Consider the following 20,772-nt stretch of genomic DNA (forward strand, 5'->3'; position numbering starts at 1 on the left):
ACGTTCTTGCGCCATGTTGCTGTCATATAAACACTGTCATGCCCCTGGACTCATTATGTTGACCGTGGCATAGGCGACATAGGCAGTTGCCTAGGGTGCAAAATGAATGGGGGCGCTGCACAAAAGTTTTTTTTTTTTCGGGAAGTGCGCCCTCTTTTGACCATTGCATGCTCCTACGCCCATATATTAAGCAAAATAATTTCTGACAGATTTAATAATTTTAGTACTGATCAATCATCGAACTGATTAAAATATTGTTAGAATAAAATAAAATAAACGAAAAATCATAAGATTTGACAAAATTTTTAATTTATGCACTTTCTGCTTCATGACGTAATTATAATATCAATTATAATCATCATATTCATATTCATTATGCATGGCGCAAGCAGTTAAAATAGTTTTGCCATTTATGTGCTCTTAAAATATAAGGCCGATGACATTTTTTTTTTTTATGACATTAAAATATTTTTTAGAAAGCTGTGCATAAATAGGTTATGCAAAACAATTGTGATTTATTTCTGAGAACATTTTACCCACATGCAGACAGCCTACATTAGGGTACAGTAAAAATATTTAGAGCGTCCCTTAGTCTGTCCCTTCTTTTCTTAAAAAAGAAACACTTATTTTCTACAAGAATACAAGAATAAACACTATTTTCTTTAAGAGTAAAAGATAAAAAATCACAATTGTCCCTTATTTTCCATTTCTGAAGTTATTTGGCAACCCTAATGATGATGTAATTATCTTTTGCCTCACCTGACAGCAGTACCTTGCTCTAAAAACTGTACAATAAAAAAAAAAAAAAAAAAAAAACCCAAAGTGGGTCAGTCTAAGGCATGAAACTCCAGGGATGAAAATGTTTCTAAATAGAAAATTATCAGGGGCACAAGGCAGGAAGAGACACAAAGAAGAGGTGCAGAAAATAAATCAATATAGAGGCAAAAATCACAAGTTAAGGATGTGAAGTTTATGTAAAATTTTAGAATAGCCTTGTTAGAACATTTTAACTGGAAACACTGACAACGTGAAACTTTTTTTGCTTGTTTAAACTGATTATTTAAATTATAATTAATTTTCTTTAAAATAAATGTAAGCTTGTGTAATGTTGTTTTAATTTCATCTACATTACTGCTTGCTTTTAATTCACCAAAAAGTGTATAAATGTCTTTTGAAAAAGACCATGACTAGGACTATTTTCTAACATTCATAAAATGAAATAATTAAGTTTAAGTAATTTTTCACTGTATACACAAAACTGAAATGAAAGTTATGGGTATACTAATTAGACTAAATAGCTAGCTAGCTGGCTAACATCTACAAATAAATTACAAAGTGTTTACTTTATTTTGTTGCCTTTGTTGTCTGTTAGACTATGTTAGGGATTTTATATTGCACATATTTGTCTTTGTTGTAATAAATACGTATCACTGTAGGCATAGTTGTGGTCTCTTCAATAGGATATTTGAGCAGATTCACGATAAAATACCTACAAGGTGCTTGCTTCAATTTCCATTAATTTATTATCACAATTTATTTACTCCTTATTTATGTTAATACTTATCAGTATTTATGTTATGTTATGTTATAGTAAAGTTCAGAAAAATCATCATTTTCTGATTATTTTGTGTGTTGGTGGGGGGGGGGGGGGGGGGGGGCTTGTGTTTTCATTCCTCATGTCCTGTGTGTGACCTAGATTCTGTCTTTTGTTAATTGTGTCATTATGTTCAGGTGTGTCTTGTCAACCCTCTTTAGTTCCCCTTATAAGTTGCATTCTGTCCAGTGTTTGGTTGTGCGGTCTCATTGATGTGTAGGTGTTTTTCTGCCTTCTTCCTATGGTTTACCCCATGTGGATTATTAAAGACTTTGTATCATCATCATCATCATCATCATCATCATCATCATCGTCATCATCATCATCATCTTCCTCGTTATGCTTCTCTCCCGCATCACACCGTGACAGAAGACTGGACCTTATGTGTTTCCCCACATTTTACCTTTTTGTCGGTTTTATTTTTATTTTATGGATGATCCTGCCGTCTTCCTCCTCCTGCTGGAGCAGAGGAGCCTTTCCCTCGAGGATCATACGAGACTATTCTTTGAAATTGCCAACCATTCCCACTACCCGGACTACTGCCTCTGCACCTTCTACAAAACCAGCCTGATCAACGAGTGCAGAGCACGGTTGTCCTGAGATGGCCTTCGGGGGAATTTCGCTGCCTTTGTGCGTGCATACTGGTGTCCTGTAGATCGCCTCTGACTGTAGACATCGCGGACGACACCAGACCCAGAGCCCAGCCCACCATCTCCCTGCTGGAGGGAGCCTGAGCACACCACTTGATGGAGAGCAAGAGCCCGCCGCGACGATGAACCATTGCCATGGACGGTGACAGAGCTGAGGATCGCCACAGAAGCAGCAACGTCAGATTAGGTACGAGAGCCGGCAACAGAGCTCGTCACAGTGAAGAGTGTCATGGACAGAGAGAGTGCTGAGGGAAACCGCAACCACTGCTCCATGGCTGAGGGTGAGCATTGCTCTAGGGACATTAATATGGATCAAATTAATCTGGATATATATGCAGATATGCCCCCTCTTCTCCCGCCTACATATGAACTCTCTGCCAGCCCTGAATGATCTGTCTGCCTGGATCTAGTCTGTTTGGATTTACCACCCATCCTCCTTCTCCTGCATTCTCCTGTCATCTCTGGATCTCCATTGCCACCACTGTCACCTGTCAGCCCCTTTGCTCACCCTCAGCCCACCATCTGTGTGCTGAATTCGCCATGGATCTGCCACTCTCAGTCGGCATCCCTTGTCTCCACCTCCAGCCTCTGAGTCCCAGACTTCGCCTCGGCCCTTCGACTCATTGGCTCCACCATGGTTCCTAGCTCCCTCCTCTCCACTGTGGCCAGTCAGTCCATCAGCTCCGCCAGGCTCCCTCGTCCCTCCGGCTCCACCTTGGTCTGTCGTCAATCATCCCGCCACCTTGGGACTCCACTCCTCCGGCTTCACCTTGTCCCTCTGTCCTTTTGGCTCTGTCAGGCTCCTCCTGCCCTCCGGCTCCACCATGGCCTTCCGGATCCCAGCCCCCTGCAGTGGCAAAGCTGAATTTACATCAGCCCAGGGGAGTAACCATCATTTCAGATGTAGTCGAATGTATCAAATGTAGTCATTTCATTTTTTTTTTTTTTTCTCTGACCCATTGTATTTTTCTCTTATTTCTTATAATTTTATTGGCTAAGAAATCAAATACACCGCTGGACAATACAGCACCCTTTTGGATGCTAAAATGATGAATGGGACACTCTAAGGTCTCATGGACAGGTGGTGACCAGTGTAAAAGTCCAAAAGGGACCTGAAGTGTCCAAACATCAAGTGTTCCATTTTGGACAGGGCCATATTAGGGATTTCCTAGCATAAGTTATTACTTCTATGATTCTGTCTTGGAGGTTCTGCCCTCCGGCTTTGAGTATGAATGAAACATGAGAATGTTGAGCGCTCTGTGATGTTCACATACCCTCATTCTGGCTGCAAATAAAACATAAAAACATTGTTGCAAGCACAAACTATCCTGTCTCTTTTAAGTTAAATCTAGATTTATTCACACCAGCCTTTGAAAACTCACACACTTGCCTTAAATAAAGTGTGAGGGACGAATTTAAGTATTATTAAAAGCGTATTCTATTCTTATGCATCACCAACACTCCTTTCTTCAGTGTCTTTGGTTGCACTTTTTTGACTTCCTTCAGATGTCACTGGTTTATCTGGAAATACTGCAAAGACTTTTGCCTTCTCAACATTTGCATTCTCCTGCTTCGGAAACAAAAACTCCCTGGATGAGGCATGAGGGATGTCATGAGTTTTATTTAGAAAATTAATATGTCAGTACTTCTGCTTAGAGTGTGTTAACCAAAGCATTAAGATGTTATGATCGTGGCCTGAATCTTGTTTGGAGTATGTGATTTATATGTGTGGATACTTACGTTTATGTATATACTTTAAAGCTGTAAGGTTTTGTTTGGGTGGTGTGGGGGGAAAATATTTTTTTTTTCACGATTCTCTTGTATCTGTATCCTGTTATTACTGTAAAAGTTCAATGAACAGATTATAGAAAATAAAGAAAGAGAACAGCATTCATTATATATATATATATATATATTATATATATATTATAACTCTTTAATATAATGTTTTGGCAATTTAACACGTCTTTGCTGAAATAATTAAGTTCTTTCAAAATAATAATAATAATAATAATAAAAAAACCTACTGACCCCAAACTCTTAAATGGTATGTATGTCTGTGTATATGTGACATAGCTCTCACTCGTAATGCAGACTTGACTTGACAAGTTCACACAGGCTCAAGCTTTGATAAGAGGGAAGAGGAGAATTGTGACCAGTCTTTTGATCTTACTCAAGAAACAGAACTTTGAGGTTGAAACGAATACATGTGCTGTAGTCAGGAGTAAAAAAAAAAAAGTCCCATTAAATACGCCCATGAAGATAAAGATTCAGTTTTTTTTCTTAACCTGCAACATGACTGCCTCGGAAACTTTGTGGCTTAATACATCATCTACATCATAGCCATCCTTTCAGTTTCTGCATGGTGTAGTCTATAAAGCAGTTCAGGGCAGACCGGTCAGAGAGAGTAACAGGATACCTGGTAAGTGATCTATGAATTATTTTCCTAAGATTTTAAAATGTCTGGTGGAAAGTGGAAACAAGTAATTATGATAGAAATTTACCAAGATGTTAAATAAAGTCATAAGAATAAACTCATAAATGAGAGGCAGAAATGATTGATTCTGGCGGAAATTAGGTATGTTAATGAATGCTAAAGCTCACTAATCTAATTTGTTCAGTGTGGTTGAATCTTGAGTCTGTGTGGGAAAATATTTCTTGCAGAATAGGGGAGCCCACACATGATTCGTTATAGACATAGTATTTATAGCTGGAATAGCCTGTCCAGATACTTCATCCGTCTTCTCTGTCTCTTCAGTCAATTAAATTTTAGCAATTACACCTTAGATTTAATATATAGCAGTTAAGTAAAGCTCTGGACAACTTTTAACCCTTTTTCAATATGAAGGTGAGCATTAGTAAATTATTCAAGTGGATTGTGAGTATCATTTTGAATTGTTATAGCTTGAATTTGTCTGTGATTTATATTCTTAGGGTGATGTAACGGTTATTATGATGCCCAGATTTCTCCATAACTTTGCATATTGCTTCTGTTCTCCATAGGTTTCGCTTTCCACTTTATGCAAGAGAGGGTGCGCGAGGCGCTCCGGCTTCTGGCACGCACAGTTCAAAATGTTTCACAACTTTAGCCCCTGTAAATACTGTGAGTAGAAGAAGGACATTAGCTTTTGATTTCTCCAAAATGCTTGTCTCAACATACTGTAGGCTACATGCAAAGTTTAAATTATAAGGACTCCCAAGGTGCCATGAGTGTTTTTCACTCATAAAAAGAAAGCAAACCGAAACCACTTTCATGTGCGGAGAAATCTTCCTGTATTGAGTAAATGGGAAAACAGGATCGTTTTGCTGGAAAACGGAACTAGTTTTCTGAATATTTTGAAAACTTCAATTAGCTAGGCAGCACTTTTAAAGTAAGCTGCGGTTCAGTTCGCCTATTAAAAATAAATAACTAAAAAAAATTGCATATTTATAAAAAAGTAGCATAGGTTCCATGTTGACACCTTATAAAAAGGTAGGAGCAAATGTTGAAGAATAAAGAAAAAACTTTTAAGAAACTCCCTTATGCTATATGTAGCCTAATAGCAAATTATTTTCTGTCAAAACTACACCTGTCATAAAAAAATAAAAAATAAAAAAATAAAAAACATCACCTTATTATTAGGAAAATGAAATACGGAGTGTTGGCTACAGTGTAGCCTGAGGGGGGAAATGCAGCTACTACAGCAGCTTCTTTCTGTCAGCCTATCCGTTAGGTTTAAGGACATTTCTTTAACCAAAAAACAAAATAAAAAAATAAACCAGACTCAAATGCAACAAGTAATTCTAAATACGGGTAAGACTCCTGTGAAAAATACATATGGAAAATATTCATATTAACAAAGTAGGCCACATTGATACATATTTTACTAACTCTTCTTAAAAGGGTAACGAAATACATAACTAAACCCAAAGGCTTATGGGTAGGTTATTTCTCAGTGCCTCCATTTTGAAGTGACAATTCTGACTGAACTACTGGAGTCTGATTTCAAAAATTCACATTTCAAATACTGTTTAATTATGAACACTTCATTATTTTAATCGCATAAGGGATTGCATTTTGTATAAATGAAAATCAATTTCAAACATATAGCCTGACTGCCAGTGACTCTTTTATTTTATCATTTTACACTGTAACATCTGTTTTCAACAGTACCTGCAGTCCTGGCGCTGATCTTGGTTTTCAGCTACCATGCTGGTGGAACTACAGAAGAAGACCCTATTTTCAAATGCTTACAAGACTCTGATTATGATTACCTTCTGAAGCTAACAGAACAAGGTCTCCCTCCATCGGAGAACCCTCAGCATGTGGTAATCGTCGGAGCAGGTGCTGCTGGACTCACTGCTGCAAAGTTCCTGGAGGACGCGGGACATAAGGTCTCATAACACTATCCATAGCACAAAGCAACATTTAGAAAAGTTCTCTATAAACACATCTACTGAAGGAAAAAATGACTGGTGCAAATCATGTCTCCAGTTACAAGAGATCATTAGAAATAAATGGTCAAAGCAGAACAATATGTTTTCCCCATTTCTTTCATAGATGAGAAGTTAGTTCAGTTATCTATATTGCTGGGTTTAATTCTTTTAGACCACTAACCACTTCCATGTGAGATTCTGCACGTTCCCAAATGACATCTCCAATCTCATGACCTGGATTTTCCTAACTTATGAGAAAATCAGTCATGTTTGTGACCATAGGAAAATAAAATGACAGTAATCAAGGTTATATGTTATAGAAAACCCCTAGGAAATGTTTCTGTAAAGCACTGCATGATTAAAGTTTATTTAAGGTCTTTTCTGTAGAAGCACGCCTAATTTCTATTTAATAACTGTATTATAATTATACGTCATTATAATAGAATTGAAATGAACATAGCCTTTAATTCTTTTTTTCTCTGCTCTTAGGTGACTGTTATTGAGGCAAGTGAGCGTATAGGTGGAAGAATTCTAACATATAGGGACAAAAAAGAGGGTTGGTATGCAGAACTCGGTGCCATGAGGATCCCAAGTTTCCACAAGTAAGTTCTTTTCAATCTCTATCCATGAGAGTCAAATTCTATTTCATATTCATCTCATGTAACTTTCTGAGGGTAGACAGTACAATACTTAGTGGGAAACTGTACCACAATCAGCTGAGAGTAAAGATAAAAGTGCAGAGATGTATCTATTTAAGTGTTATTCATCATGAATAACAGGAAATCTAAAATGTGAACCTGACATGATCAAAACTTCTGCTCAAGTGACAATGACCCCTGGTGGTCAGAAGGTGGAAGGGCAGGCCACAACTTAAAGGGATAGTTTACTCAAAAATCAATATTCTGTCATTAATTACTCACCCTCATGTCATTCCAAACCTGTAAGACCGTCATTCATTTTCAGAACACATATTATATTTTTGATGAAATATGTGAGCTTTCTGACTCTGCATAGACCGCAACACAACTGACAAGTTCAAGGCACAGAAAGGTAGTCAGGAAATCATTAAAATAGTCCATGTGACATCAGAGGTTCAATGGTAATGTTATGAAGCTATGAGAATACTTTTTGTGCACAAAGAAAATAAGATTTAACAATTTCTTTGATTTATATTTTTGGGTGAACTCTCAATTTAATCAACTTGTTTTCAATTATATCACTTTCAAGGATTTTTAGGCATTTTGCACAAAAGCTGGGCCTGGAGTTTGGACCATTCGTACAGGACGATGAAAATACATACTATTTTATAAATGGATTGCGTTATAAAACCTACACTGTAAAGCAGAACCCCGACATCCTGAACTACCCTGTGTATGACTGGGAGAAGGGGAAAAGTGCCAGAGAACTGTTTGACATGGCTTTGGGCAAGGTGAGTGAAAAGACAAAATTCAGTTTATTCAAAAATGCTTATGTATCTGGCCAGCCAGATGTTTATTTAAAAGGAAAATGAATGAGGCTATTTAATAATGAGGTCAGATAAACTTATAATAATTTAATAATGAATTCATTAACAATGTAATATTGTTAAATAACACAACTTTTCACCTTATCTTGCTTTTATCATTTATTTGCTAATCTATTTTATTGTTCCATTCTTTCTTGGATCTTTATTAGTTAAAAGATGATCTGCAGAAAATGGGCTGTGAGAAAATGTTGAACAAATATGATTCATACTCAGTTAAGGTAAAATGTCTGTAATATGTCATCAGATTTAATTACAATAAGCTTTAAAAAATGTATTTAAGTCTAAATATGAGTACTAATGGCAGGATGTCTCTAAATCCAATTTGCAACAGGAGTATTTAGTTAACGTGGGAAATCTGAGCAGAGGAGCTTTGCGAATGATTGGTGATGTCCTGAATGAGAACAGCTTCTTCTACACGGCCCTCACTGAGATGCTCTACATCCAGTGTGATATAAATGACAATGACACGTAAGATATTACAGTTAAACCAAACTTATGTCCTCTATGCACTACTATTCAAAACTTTTTAAATGTCTTAAGGAAGTCTCTTACACTCACCAAGGCTGCATTTATTATAACATGATCCTTCAGAAATGATTCTAATATGCTGATTTGGTGCTCAAGAAGCATTCAGTGTTGAAAACAGTTTTTTTTTTTTTTGGTGGCAGTCATGACAGGATTTTTTCCAGAATGTATTTACTGTTATTTTTTAATCAATTTAATGCATCCTTGCAAAATGAAAGTATAATTTCTTAAAAACAACAGCAACAACAACAAAAAAAAAACATTCTTACTCCAGACTTTTTAATGGTAGGACATATCAGCTAAAATGACAAGATGATGTCAAACATAATCAAAATAGCTACATCTCTTTTTTTCAGGTATTCTGAATTTAAAGGTGGCTTTGAATCATTCTCTAATGCATTCTACAATGTGCTAAATGCCACGATTCTGAAGCGTTCAAAAGTCCAGGCCATCAGTCAAACGCCGAACAATGTGACAGTTTCATATGAAGACCGGCACAACCACGGCACCCTGACCAACATCACTGCAGATTATGTGTTGGTAACGGCCACAGCCAAAGCAACGCTCCTCATTGACTTTAAGCCTCCTCTGTCAGCCGAAAAGATGGAGGCACTGCGGTCGCTGCACTATTCCAGCTCCACAAAAGTAGTGCTGAGTTTCAGCAAAAGGTTCTGGGAGAATGATGGCATCCGGGGTGGGAAAAGCATCACAGATCTGCCATCACGTTTCATCCACTACCCCAGTCATAATTTCTCCGGGATATCAGGCGGCGCTGTGTTGGCTTCTTACACCTCCTCTGATGAAGCTGCATTCCTACAGACTATAAATGAAGATGAGTTGAAGTATATGGTGTTGAATGACCTGGTGAAGATCCATGGAGAACACATCCGCCAGCTCTACACCGGGGGTGTTGTGAAAAAGTGGGGACTGGATCCTTACAGCCATGGCGCCTTTGCCATCTTCACTCCATTCCAGATGAGAGACTATAGTAAGTCTATAGTCCAGAACGAGGGGAGGATTTACTTTGCAGGAGAGCACACGGCCAGACCTCACGCCTGGATTGAGACCGCCATGAAATCTGCTCTGAGAGCTGCAGATGAAATAAATAATGCAAAGTAGGAAATAAAGCACCACAGTGTGCTTAATAATACACTAAAGGCATTTTGAAAACAATATAGTTGACTTATTAGAAATTTAACCTTCTTGTGCTCTTTCTTTGCCAGGTTTTGACCGACTACGCTCTCGGAGATGTCAAAATATGACTTGAAACAATGGATATCAATGCACTCTGACAACCATCGCCTTTGCCAGACTTTGTTACTTCACCTGCCATGATACTAAATGTCAAATACCAATTGTTTTGTGGAGTAAATGAGTAGATTGAGTTGAGGGATGTGGTTGACATTTTGGAGTTGTTTGATGTTTTATTAAATTGTATGTAAATTTAAGATGCTAGTCTTCTAAGCGGTTATGCAAGAATCATGACACTCAGTGTAACCTGTAACAATGCAACTAGATTCAGAGTATTATTATTTTATTTTATATTACTGACATGGTACTTTACTAAATATTCTAGTACTGTATTTAGACTATTTTATTATTAACAACATTAATCATATATTTTCTTCAACTGAAATGAAATTGTTTTTACGTGCATTTTGTTATATATTTACAAGTTAAGTGAAGTGTTAAAATGTTACATAGATAATAGGTTATTAAAATTGTGTATTTGTTATTATATTTTGTCTTGCATCCTCTATTTATACTGTATTTATTCAGTCTGAAAAAAAAAGATAAAAGATAACTCTCTGACTAGATATCACCACTTTAATACCTCCAATTAAGACTTTCAATGGCCTTTATATGTTTTTCTTAAATTTCGCCTTTAAGTGATTTACCGAACATAAGTTGATTAAGTTTAAAGAACATCCACACATCAGTTCATAAATGAAATTTTGTTTAAATTGGTACTGCCCACATGTTTAAAACACTAACTCGATGAAATTACCTATATTAAAATCAAGTACTCTAGTATATGTAAATATTTTGAACGATTTTAATTCGCACATTTTATGTAAAGGTTCATTTAATCTCAGCGGTCACTGGCAGCAGTAGTAGTACATCCGGGTGATTCCAGTGACCTTGGGCTCGTGAGAATCATGGCGGCTCTTGTAAGGATAAGTTATGTTTGCCACAGAGGTGTCAGCCGTAAGTATGAGTGTTTTCATGCTTTTCTTCTCGGCACCTCATCCTGTAGTGTAGTACAGTTGTTTAGCTTCAAGGCGTATGTAAACGAAATCATTCTCCAATGACGTTTCATGTTAATTGCAGCATGCGTACTTGGACTTAAAAGCTAGCATGCTAACTAAACCCTGTCATTTAATACGTTTATCAGCTCTGTCTCTCTTCTCTTTCTCTAAATTAAACAATTTACTTTATTATATTTATATAAAAGTTTTGGTGAAGGCAATGACGCACACAGTAATACCGAGATTAGAAGATGACGTAGACTTTATTAGTATATAATAATGTCTGCGTTCATAGAGTAACGTTCTCCTAATTTATCACTCTGTGGGGTGTTTTTAAAGCATTTATATAAGCGTTGTATGAACATCCATCAATGACCTCATTAGTCACGGATGAACATCAAATTGCGTGAAATTTGAATTCTGAGTTTCTTTGTAATGTTGACTCTCGTCACTTTCCACAGCTCTGTTATTTCGCTCTTCCTCCCTCATCAGACCTTTGGCCGTACAGAAGGATCGTGATTGTCCTTATCACTTGATATCAGCAAAGATCCACGCAACTCCATCCAACTATGGTTAGTGATTTTAGATTGTGTGTGTGATTTAAACATTGTAAATCAATACAGAGCTTTTTGTCTACTGCTTTAACTTTATTGTCCGAATATATGTTTGACAGTACTGCCAGACAAGAGCCTTTTCGTTTGGTCTGAAAATTAAGTGATTTAACATTCAGAAGTCCAAATCTAATCATCAATTCATTAGTCGAGTAAATGAGCATGTTTTTATACTGTCTATGGTATTAACAGGTGACTGCAGTGTAATAGGCAACAGATGATAAATGTGGATATTGCTACCCACCTGTCAGGTTTTCAGAGCAAATGGGGAAATGTGAACCCTGGGAAAGACAGAATGAAAACACGGGTCATTTAGCGCTACAGACTAAACATATAAATTATACAGGATGGAGACTCTGTTGACAGAGATGCTCTGCTGTGAAGAAGAGTTGTTGATGTGTTACTGTTTCATTTAATAGCAGGCTCTGGGTCCAAAGCGGCTTCTCTGCACTGGACGGGAGAGCGGATCCTGAGCATAGCTCTTCTGGGTTTGGCACCCATGGCATACTTTTACCCCGTCCCTGCTGTTGACTACACTTTAGCAGCTGCACTTACTCTGCATGGTCACTGGTAAGAGAATATTCATATTCAAAATGAAATGGTCCTTTGGTGTTAGTTTTTATGTCTTGATTTTTTTTTTTTCTGAATTATGGAAAGCTTTTGAGAATAATGAAGGCATCTGCTTTGGTCTGCAAAGCCAAGTCATGAGTGACTGTTGCACCCTTCGTGCAAGGATTTAACCTTTGGCACTCAAGACCACATTTCTAATTTTAGCAAAGCTGTTGTTAGTTACATTAAGGCAACACATATAGTTTTTTTGATTTATTTATTATTATTTCAGTTGGATGTAAATGTGGTAACAGTAGAAAGTTTAACCAAATACCATATGCATGACTACATTTCAAACAAATCTTGTTTTAAAAACCCAAGTGTTTTATTGCATTTAAAATTTTATTTTATATTTAATGTAATTTATTATAGTTAATAATGGTGTAGGAAGTACAGATACTATAGAAGTGTAGATTTCTGCAATAAGATGTTATTTTGTAGGTTGTAAAATATCTCGGACATCTTTGAATTCTTCAATATCATTATACGAAAATAACAGCATTGCATTTTACTTTGTGTTTTCCAGGGGTCTTGGCCAGGTTTTGACAGATTATGTTCACGGAGACTCTAAAATCAAGATGGCTAATGCTGGCCTCTTCCTTCTGTCGAGCGTCACCTTTGCTGGCCTGTGCTACTTCAACTACCATGACGTGGGGATTTGTAAAGCCGTGGCCCTCTTGTGGAGTAAATGACTTGACTGAGAAGGAGGATGGGATCCGCTCTTGGCATCAGCGTTCAAGTTTATCATATTCAGTGACATTATACGTAAATTCTATAAATATCTAATTTTTGACAACATTGTGTCGATTAGCAAGTGTTTTTAATTGTTAATGTTGTCAGTTTGTTCAGAACATGCTTAGCTTTTGCTTAAGATGGAAATCACTGCATGTCATCCACTCTATTGTCTGGTAAATCAGTGTTTCTGATGCAGCAAAAGGAACTAATTGTTGTGGCTACAAGATGCTGGTCACTGTATTTGAACTTGAAAATCAGTAATTGAACAATATAACATTTTTAAAGGAAAATGATCAGGTAATAAATGTTTTGGCCGTATTTATGGCATAATGTCTTTTTGTCAGCTATCATGTTAAAACAGTATCTTGATTGAAGTTGGCTGTGTCATATGCAGAATTAACTTTACACAGGTATCTGAACATGCACCTTGATAGTCCTCCATTATTGACCACAACTTCTGGAGAATTCAAGTCACATTGACAGCATTTCGGCTTTACACTTTGCATGGCTGTATTTCTACTCAAGTAAGTAGTTGTTTATGAAAGGCAATTTGTAACTGGATATGCCTTGCATTAAAAAGCAATTTATTTACGTCTTTTATTTTGAATTGCTTAGATGTATTTAAAAAAGTTATATCCCAGCTTGTGTGGGTAATGATACAAATGTGAATCTAAATGACAAAATACGAGTTGTGGCTCTAAGGGTTACTAGATATATAAAGTGCTATGGAGATTTGTGTTATATATCTGTATGACTAGATCTCTATGCAGATTGAAGCTTTGAGTACAATTGTGCACTTAAGAATAAAAAGTTATTTTTTTCATTATTATTAAATTGTTTATTTGGAGCCAACATGACTTTCCACTGTACTATTACAACAGGCAAAGTTGAAAGATTAAATACCTCAACTTGCATCTTATAATTCTAAAGTATTAAACTTCAATGTCATTTCAAGGATTTCAGTATAATTGCTACTTTAAGGAAAAACTAAATTATGTTCTATAAACTAAAAACATGTTTTATAAAACTAGCTGATAAGTCCTATAGCTAAGGTTCTAAAGCTTGAATTAGGATCATAATATTTGGATTAAACAACTGTTTTGTTTTAATATGCTTTTTATTAAAACCGTCCTAATCCAAAGACTACTCAACCAATATTATTTAAGAAAATGTAATCTGGTTTGGAGGTGAAGCACATGATGTTACAACCATGAATAAATTTAACCTGTAAATATGTATTTACGAAATTGTAATGAAATCAGATGTCCAGAGCAAACAGTCATAGGTAGAGTGTAGTTCTTGTTCTAAATGGTGTCAACATGACGATGCTAACGATAATTGAAAAACAGTATGTAAATGCACCTTTTCAATGATGCTTGATTATTGTTAGATATTGAATACTATATTTATCCATGACTAGATCAATATTTACTGTTTAAATATCCTGTGGGTACCTTGCATTAATTTTTATATTTGTGGTGAGGTGGTTTGAGGTTGCCGTTTTGAAGTAATTTAAGAGAAAACTAATTTAAACTATGCAGATCTAAGCCTGATCTTAATGTGCTCCTTAAGGGTTTCATGCATGTAAAAGAGACATTCAGCACTCACACACTTTAGTGTCTTTAATAGCCATGAATGTGTCCTTGGGGGAGTCAAGATGTATTTTATGGCAGCTTCTGCACTGTTGTGAACTTAAAAAGCCCATGTATTCAGTTATAGGACCAAATGCATCATGGGGAAATGATTAATGTTTTATTTTGGATAACTTCACTGGAAATTCCCAGGCACTTAAATGCATGCTGCTTTTGTTCAGAAGGTCAATAAATTATTCATACTAGCCCATTTATTTATGTCAGATTGGAGAATGTACTGTTTTTCTGCAATAGCCAGAGGAGTTGCTAGTATGAGGTCAGATGCACTTTTGGAGATATGTTCATACGCTCAAGGTACTACTGGACCAATTGAAGGTGGAAGTGAATGTTAGCAGCTCAGATTGGGATGGATAAGCTTTCAGTAATTATGTTATATTTTGTTTGGACAAAATCAGTAACCATCACTGACTTTACATAACTCCATTTAAGGTAATCACCATATATCTTACAACTGAGACAATGCACTGATTAGGGATATTTGGAACAAACTCATGCTAGATCACATCTGTAAATCAATAAAACACTAAAGGTGAGAACATTAGGTAAGCTACTCACCTGTCCAACCTGAAAGAATCAAACCTCTTCTAAATGGGATAATCGTGACTTATTGAACCATGCACTGATTTTTATGAGACAAGATCATTCAGTCTTTTTTTTTTTTTTTTTTTTTTTTTAACAATGAATGTGTTTTTAAGGGAAATTCCAAGAAAGCATAAGATTCCATGCATAGATTTTTCCATTCATTACAAATAAGCATACTGTTCACTATAAATAAATTGGAGGAAATGTCATGTAGAAAAACTTAAGAAAAGTTAATGGTCCACAAGTACTTTATGCTGCATTTTCTTTATGAATTATTTTTGCCCTTCAGATTTAAGGATGGAATATGACCGAGATATTCCTATGCAGGTTTCGTGTAATTTCCTTGAAACGTTTAAATGCTTTTTTGTTTGACTTGTGTATTTTAGCCCCATGCATAATGCATTATAAAAACTGTATCTGTGATTGATCTAAAAATGGGACAAGGACTTTTTTCTGTTGTACAGGATGTGAAAACTCATTGTTTTTACACTATATTATCTATTCAATCTATCAAAAAGAGCTGACCTGACCTGACCTGACCCGACACTAAACATTTTATTGCAATTTTCCTTAGGGCCTTTGCTTTTAACATTTCAATTTTAATCCACGGATTTCATGGGCATTTATGCTGAATATCACAAAAGTGGATTACTGCTGAATGCACTGACAATTTTGACTCAAACTAGTAGTACATTTCACAATTAGTAAATACAAAGAAACACATTTTATTAAACTGTGGAATTTTTTAATAGAATGAGTAAAATTGTATTTTCTTGCAAAACACACCCCAAAAATCTGTTTCTTGTATTAGCTTTTTTTTTTTTTGCCATAGATCTGCCATAGATCTGTATACATATTTATGTAAATAACACATTAGCCGAAATAATGTTATGCCAAAATTAGCTCAAATATCCCTGAAATATTCTATGCTTGTGCTTGTGAATAACTTTCAAACTAAAGTACATATAATAATTATTTTAGTTTTAATCTGCTGTATATACTGGTTCATAGCCTGCATATGAGATGCATATGAGTTTGAATCTGAACTTAGTACAATCAGTGATAGCATGTATATTACAAACTGTTGAAGATTTTTTTTTATCTTAATAAATAAAAGTATGAAAATATTTCAAATTAATTTAGATGAACACTACAGGGTATTTGTATATTTGGATGGATATATTTAATATTATAATCAATATCGATGTTTAATGAAGACTTACATTCAAAGAAAATCTGTGGCAGTTTGATTATTAGATTTTATGGTAAGGTTACTTAAATTTCCCCCATAACATTTAGATTTCAGAGTTATTACTTTTTTTCTTCTTAGGTTTGAGTTAAAATTAGGATATAGTTACATCATTTGCTGCTGACCGGAATTTCCCAGACCGATTAAATTGATTTAGAATGATGAATTTTGCCAAAAAACAACAAAAATAACATCTGTAATATCTCTGTATTTAATTGCTTCATATATTCTAATATGTGTGTGTGTGTGTGTGTGTATATGTGTTGTGTATCAAATGGTATAGTGACAGATTCTATATTTATTTATATATAAATGTGTTGGACTCAAGCAATCATTAGTTCAGCTGTTTTAGCTTAGAGCAACCTTGTACTGTTTTAAAAACATACCGTTCTTGTCAAGGTAACTGTAAGATAATTCAAGCAAACATATTCAGTTGGTGTCTTTGATTTGGTATTGCATAAGCACCATGTGACCCAACAGATCTCTTTATAAGAGAGTCCAGTTAGTAGGGGGAATCAAAGGAGTCTCATCGACAGCTCTTGAAACATCTTAAAACAACAAGCCATCACAAGCAGACCAGCATGTCTTCTGTGAACCATCGGAACAGCAGCACTTCTGGTAGGTGACTGTTCTAATCATAGATTCAATGTACGTAGTGGACAAAACTTCAGATGTGAAACTCTTCTTTCCCCCACAGACTGGAAAAAGGACAGGTCACAGAATAAAGACCAACACTTCACTGATGTTCTTGGTCTGCCGTGCATTGAGAATCTGGTGTGTTCTGCAGATGAAACCCCAGAGCGCATCGCAACTACAATTACAGGTAACATCCCCTCCTGGATCAAAGGCAATTTCCTCAGGAATGGACCTGGAAAATTTGAGATCGGAAGAAGCAGGTGAGCATCATCTGGGCTCTTTGAGGACTCAATAGATCAAAATGATCAAATCAAATAAATAAGTTTGCGTTTCCTCCTCAGTTTCAACCACTGGTTTGATGGCATGGCGCTTATGCACCAATTCCACATTGAGGATGGAAAGGTGACATACATGAGCCGCTTCCTCAACAGCGAAAACCTTGAGCATAACCGCATTATGGTGTCTGAATTTGGCACAGTTGCCCTGCCAGACCCATGCAAGAACTTCTTCCAGCGCTTCCTCTCACGATTTGAGCTGCCAAGTGAGTGTGAAATCTTCAGCTCTGACCAAGTGGTCTGAATATGTTCTGCATATGTGAGCCCTTCATCTCTCTCTTCCCACAGAGCAAAGTGACAATGCGAATGTGAGCTTTGTTCAGTATAAAGGAGACTACTATGTCAGCACAGAGACCAACTTCATGCACAAAATAGACCCACAAACACTGGAAACAAAAGAAAAGGTAATTATATTTTAAAAATTAATAAAGTTGTTTCGGAGAATAAATGTTTGTACGGAGAACAAGCTGAAGCTGAAATTGAAAAATTGTTGTGTCTAGGTGGACTGGAGTAAATTTGTTGTGGTTAATGGAGCCACAGCTCATCCCCATGTGGATCCTGATGGAACTACATACAACATGGGCAACTCTTACACTCGAAAAGGTTTGTCAGCAGCAGTTAAAAAAAAACAAACTGAATTTAAGAATTGTATAAAAGTGTTTAACGAGTTGAATGCAAAGAAAAATAATTCTCATTCTTTATCAAATTTAATTTTAAGGTGCTTTCTACAATATAATAATGGTGCCATCAAAAAAGGTGAATCCAAACGATACCCTGGAAGGAGCCACAGTTGTGTGTTCAATCCCATCGGAGGACAAGACTAGACCATCCTACTATCACAGCTTTGGTATGTGAGCAATGTCTACAAACTTTTTAATTTTGCAAACAAGTAAATATAAAATTTATGTATACATTTATATTTTAAATATTGCATAGAAATGTTTGGGGTTTGTAAGATCTTCTTATATTTTAACAAGGCTATATTGATCGAAAATACAGTAATACCTTGAAATATTATAACAAGTTAAAATAAGGTTTCTTTTGGATATATTTAGAAATTTTATTATGCAATTTTCAGCAATAATAACCCATCTTCTGTGCATGGTCTATCAGAAATCATTCTAATATTCTAAAGTATGTGCTCAAGAAACATTTCTTAATTATAATCAATGTTAAAAACAGTGCTGCTTAATATTTTTGATGCTTCTTTGATGACTAGCAAGTTCAAAAGAATAACATTTATTACAAATATTATTTTCATTTTTAATATATGTTTAAAACTATGACATTCTTATTGCAGCCATGTCAGAGAACTATGTGGTATTCATCGAGCAGCCAATCAAAATGGATCTCTTGAAGATTGTGACAAGCAGACTCCGTGGAAAGGGAATTAATGAGGGCGTATACTGGGACCCCAGACGAAACACAGTTTTCCATGTAATCAATAAACACACTGGAAAGGTAACTACTGCTGCATTCACTTTAAAAAATAATAATAATAATAATAATGTTTTCATGTTATTTTATTTAGTATTACTCATTTTGAAATGACTCTGCTTTGGTCACAGCTGAGCCTCATCAAGTATTTTGCAAAGCCACTGTCAACCTTCCATCAGATAAACTGTTACGAAGAAAACGATTTTCTGATCATGGACATGTGCTGTTCTGATGATGGCCAAGCAATTAACAACTACCTGATTCAGAATCTAAAAAAGTCTGGAAGTGCTCTAGATGAGGTAAAACCTTACTTTATGTTATATCTGTGTGTAAATGCACCCTTGTTTTTGACACATTAAGTTTTCCACATGACTAGTTGTAAATGCAACAATTATCAACAAGTACATTTTACAAAATAAATACTATTTCAGGCTTTCTATTTAAAAATGTCACATTTAATTTAAAGTGCTACTTGTTGACTTCAGTGTTTTCTTGTTTTGCGCTAGGTATACAACACAATGTGCAGAGTGTTCCCCCGACGCTTTGTCCTGCCACTGAACATAGACAGTCATACACCCTGTGGGCAAAATCTCAACACCCGCTTGAACAGCACTGCCACAGCCATCAAGACAGACAATAATAAGGTTGGTTTGTGTGGATACCTTTTTTGTCTAGTTTATCTACATGCAATTCCAAAAAATATGTTTTTGCTATAATATCATATTGTTACTCATGTATTTTTTCAGGTGTTTTGCACACATGAAGATCTCCATGGTAATGATCTGCATGATTATGGAGGTCTGGAATTCCCACAGATCAACTATTCAATGTGCAATTCCCGTCCCTACCGTTATTTCTACGGATGTGGCTTCAGACACCTGGTTGGAGACTCTCTCATTAAAATGGACCTTCAAGGCAAACAAATAAAGGTAAGTTAGGAGTGTTAAGTTAATGCATGTTGGAATTGTGTCAGTGACTTTTAATGTTTAGTCATTTTAACTAATATTTCAACTTATGACAGGTGTGGAAACATGCAGGCATGTATCCCTCAGAACCGATCTTTGTCTCATCACCTGGTGCTGTAGAAGAGGATGATGGAGTCATTCTGTCTGTGGTAATCACCCCAAACCAGGTATAACATGACATGTTCCTCAATTATTTTAAATATTGCTCGTTAGCTTTCCAAAAATGAGGTGAAGTATATGGCTAGGCTAATGAGCAATTGTCCCTCTAGGACAAAAGCACCTTCCTTCTGGTGCTGGATGCAAAAACATTTGAAGAACTGGGCCGGGCTGAGGTACCTGTCAACATTCCATATGGATTCCATGGGACTTTCCAAAATAGAGACTGAGAGAGTTTTAAAAAGCCCAAATATTTAGCAAGATGTTCAAGCTGTCTCTGAATAACCTGCTTTTAATTTTCTACTTGTGTTTTTTTCTCTCCTGAATTAATAACTTATTATTATTATTATATTTAGTATTATATAATCTAAGTAAAATTACATTTCAATAATGTCTGCAAGAAGAATAAGAATTTATTAAAATAACAAATGCTTGTATATGTATGCAATTGTTTTTATGATACATCACTACAGATTGTGACTGTCACCACATATCAGCTTTATTTCAGCATGACACCTATTATTGTAAAGTATATAACTTCTATAATATGAACATGTACAATCAACATTTTAACAATGTCTTAACTGATGCTTGCATAGCATCTGAGATGCATTATGTGAATCAAATAAAACCACTGAAAAGAACGGAACCTATCCTTGTAGTTTGTCAGAGATCAAAGCCAAAGATCGTCTCAGGTGTTCCTTCTTCTCTTTAAGATGAGATTCCAAGCTCCTGGCTTCAGTAAGTATATCCTCCAGTTCTCCAAGCTGTGAAGCATCCACAGCAGCTCTTTCCCTTAGAAGAAAATGTGTGAAATTAATGTTTGAGTGTAAACCTTTTTCATCT

General features: G+C 35.9%; 3 protein-coding genes across 4 annotated transcripts; all 3 read left to right on the forward strand.

The window, feature by feature from the left end:
- Positions 1–5,228: 5,228 nt before the first annotated feature.
- Positions 5,229–10,409, forward strand: il4i1 (interleukin 4 induced 1). The gene is made up of 8 exons (XM_026283120.1): positions 5,229–5,347; positions 6,395–6,618; positions 7,150–7,262; positions 7,888–8,089; positions 8,335–8,403; positions 8,517–8,653; positions 9,067–9,825; positions 9,934–10,409. The coding sequence occupies exons 1-8, from the start codon at positions 5,317–5,319 to the stop codon at positions 9,938–9,940; spliced, it is 1,542 nt and encodes a 513-aa protein (XP_026138905.1). The 5' UTR covers positions 5,229–5,316; the 3' UTR covers positions 9,941–10,409.
- Positions 10,410–10,818: 409 nt separating this feature from the next.
- sdhdb (succinate dehydrogenase complex, subunit D, integral membrane protein b) lies at positions 10,819–13,743 on the forward strand. 2 transcript variants are annotated; one of them, XM_026282388.1, is made up of 4 exons: positions 10,819–10,918; positions 11,421–11,531; positions 11,990–12,140; positions 12,706–13,743. In XM_026282388.1, the coding sequence occupies exons 1-4, from the start codon at positions 10,870–10,872 to the stop codon at positions 12,869–12,871; spliced, it is 477 nt and encodes a 158-aa protein (XP_026138173.1). In that variant the 5' UTR covers positions 10,819–10,869; the 3' UTR covers positions 12,872–13,743. The 2 variants fall into 2 exon arrangements, with proteins under 2 accessions (XP_026138173.1, XP_026138175.1); XM_026282390.1 differs by having other exon boundaries at positions 11,993–12,140.
- Positions 13,744–16,723: 2,980 nt separating this feature from the next.
- Positions 16,724–20,264, forward strand: bco2b (beta-carotene oxygenase 2b). Its single transcript, XM_026283121.1, has 12 exons — positions 16,724–17,015; positions 17,095–17,293; positions 17,375–17,574; positions 17,657–17,772; positions 17,869–17,971; positions 18,087–18,215; positions 18,669–18,829; positions 18,937–19,104; positions 19,312–19,449; positions 19,552–19,734; positions 19,827–19,937; positions 20,040–20,264. The coding sequence occupies exons 1-12, from the start codon at positions 16,979–16,981 to the stop codon at positions 20,154–20,156; spliced, it is 1,662 nt and encodes a 553-aa protein (XP_026138906.1). The 5' UTR covers positions 16,724–16,978; the 3' UTR covers positions 20,157–20,264.
- The last annotated feature ends 508 nt before the right edge of the window (positions 20,265–20,772 follow it).

Source organism: Carassius auratus, chromosome 15, assembly GCF_003368295.1.
Source record: "Carassius auratus strain Wakin chromosome 15, ASM336829v1, whole genome shotgun sequence".
In the NCBI taxonomy this organism is placed as follows: Eukaryota; Metazoa; Chordata; class Actinopteri; order Cypriniformes; family Cyprinidae; genus Carassius; species Carassius auratus.

Excerpts from the sequence above, each read along its gene's own strand:
- bco2b (XM_026283121.1), top strand. The coding sequence starts at position 16,979 with ATGTCTTCTGTGAACCATCGGAACAGCAGCACTTCTG. Across the intron at positions 17,575-17,656 it reads CTCACGATTTGAGCTGCCAA|AGCAAAGTGACAATGCGAAT; the intron begins GTGAGTGTGAAA and ends CTCTTCCCACAG. Across the intron at positions 19,450-19,551 it reads TCAAGACAGACAATAATAAG|GTGTTTTGCACACATGAAGA; the intron begins GTTGGTTTGTGT and ends GTATTTTTTCAG.
- sdhdb (XM_026282388.1), top strand. The coding sequence starts at position 10,870 with ATGGCGGCTCTTGTAAGGATAAGTTATGTTTGCCACAGAGGTGTCAGC. Across the intron at positions 11,532-11,989 it reads CGCAACTCCATCCAACTATG|CAGGCTCTGGGTCCAAAGCG; the intron begins GTTAGTGATTTT and ends TTCATTTAATAG. Across the intron at positions 12,141-12,705 it reads CTTACTCTGCATGGTCACTG|GGGTCTTGGCCAGGTTTTGA; the intron begins GTAAGAGAATAT and ends TGTGTTTTCCAG.
- il4i1 (XM_026283120.1), top strand. The coding sequence starts at position 5,317 with ATGTTTCACAACTTTAGCCCCTGTAAATACT. Across the intron at positions 7,263-7,887 it reads AGGATCCCAAGTTTCCACAA|GATTTTTAGGCATTTTGCAC; the intron begins GTAAGTTCTTTT and ends ATCACTTTCAAG. Across the intron at positions 8,654-9,066 it reads GATATAAATGACAATGACAC|GTATTCTGAATTTAAAGGTG; the intron begins GTAAGATATTAC and ends TCTTTTTTTCAG.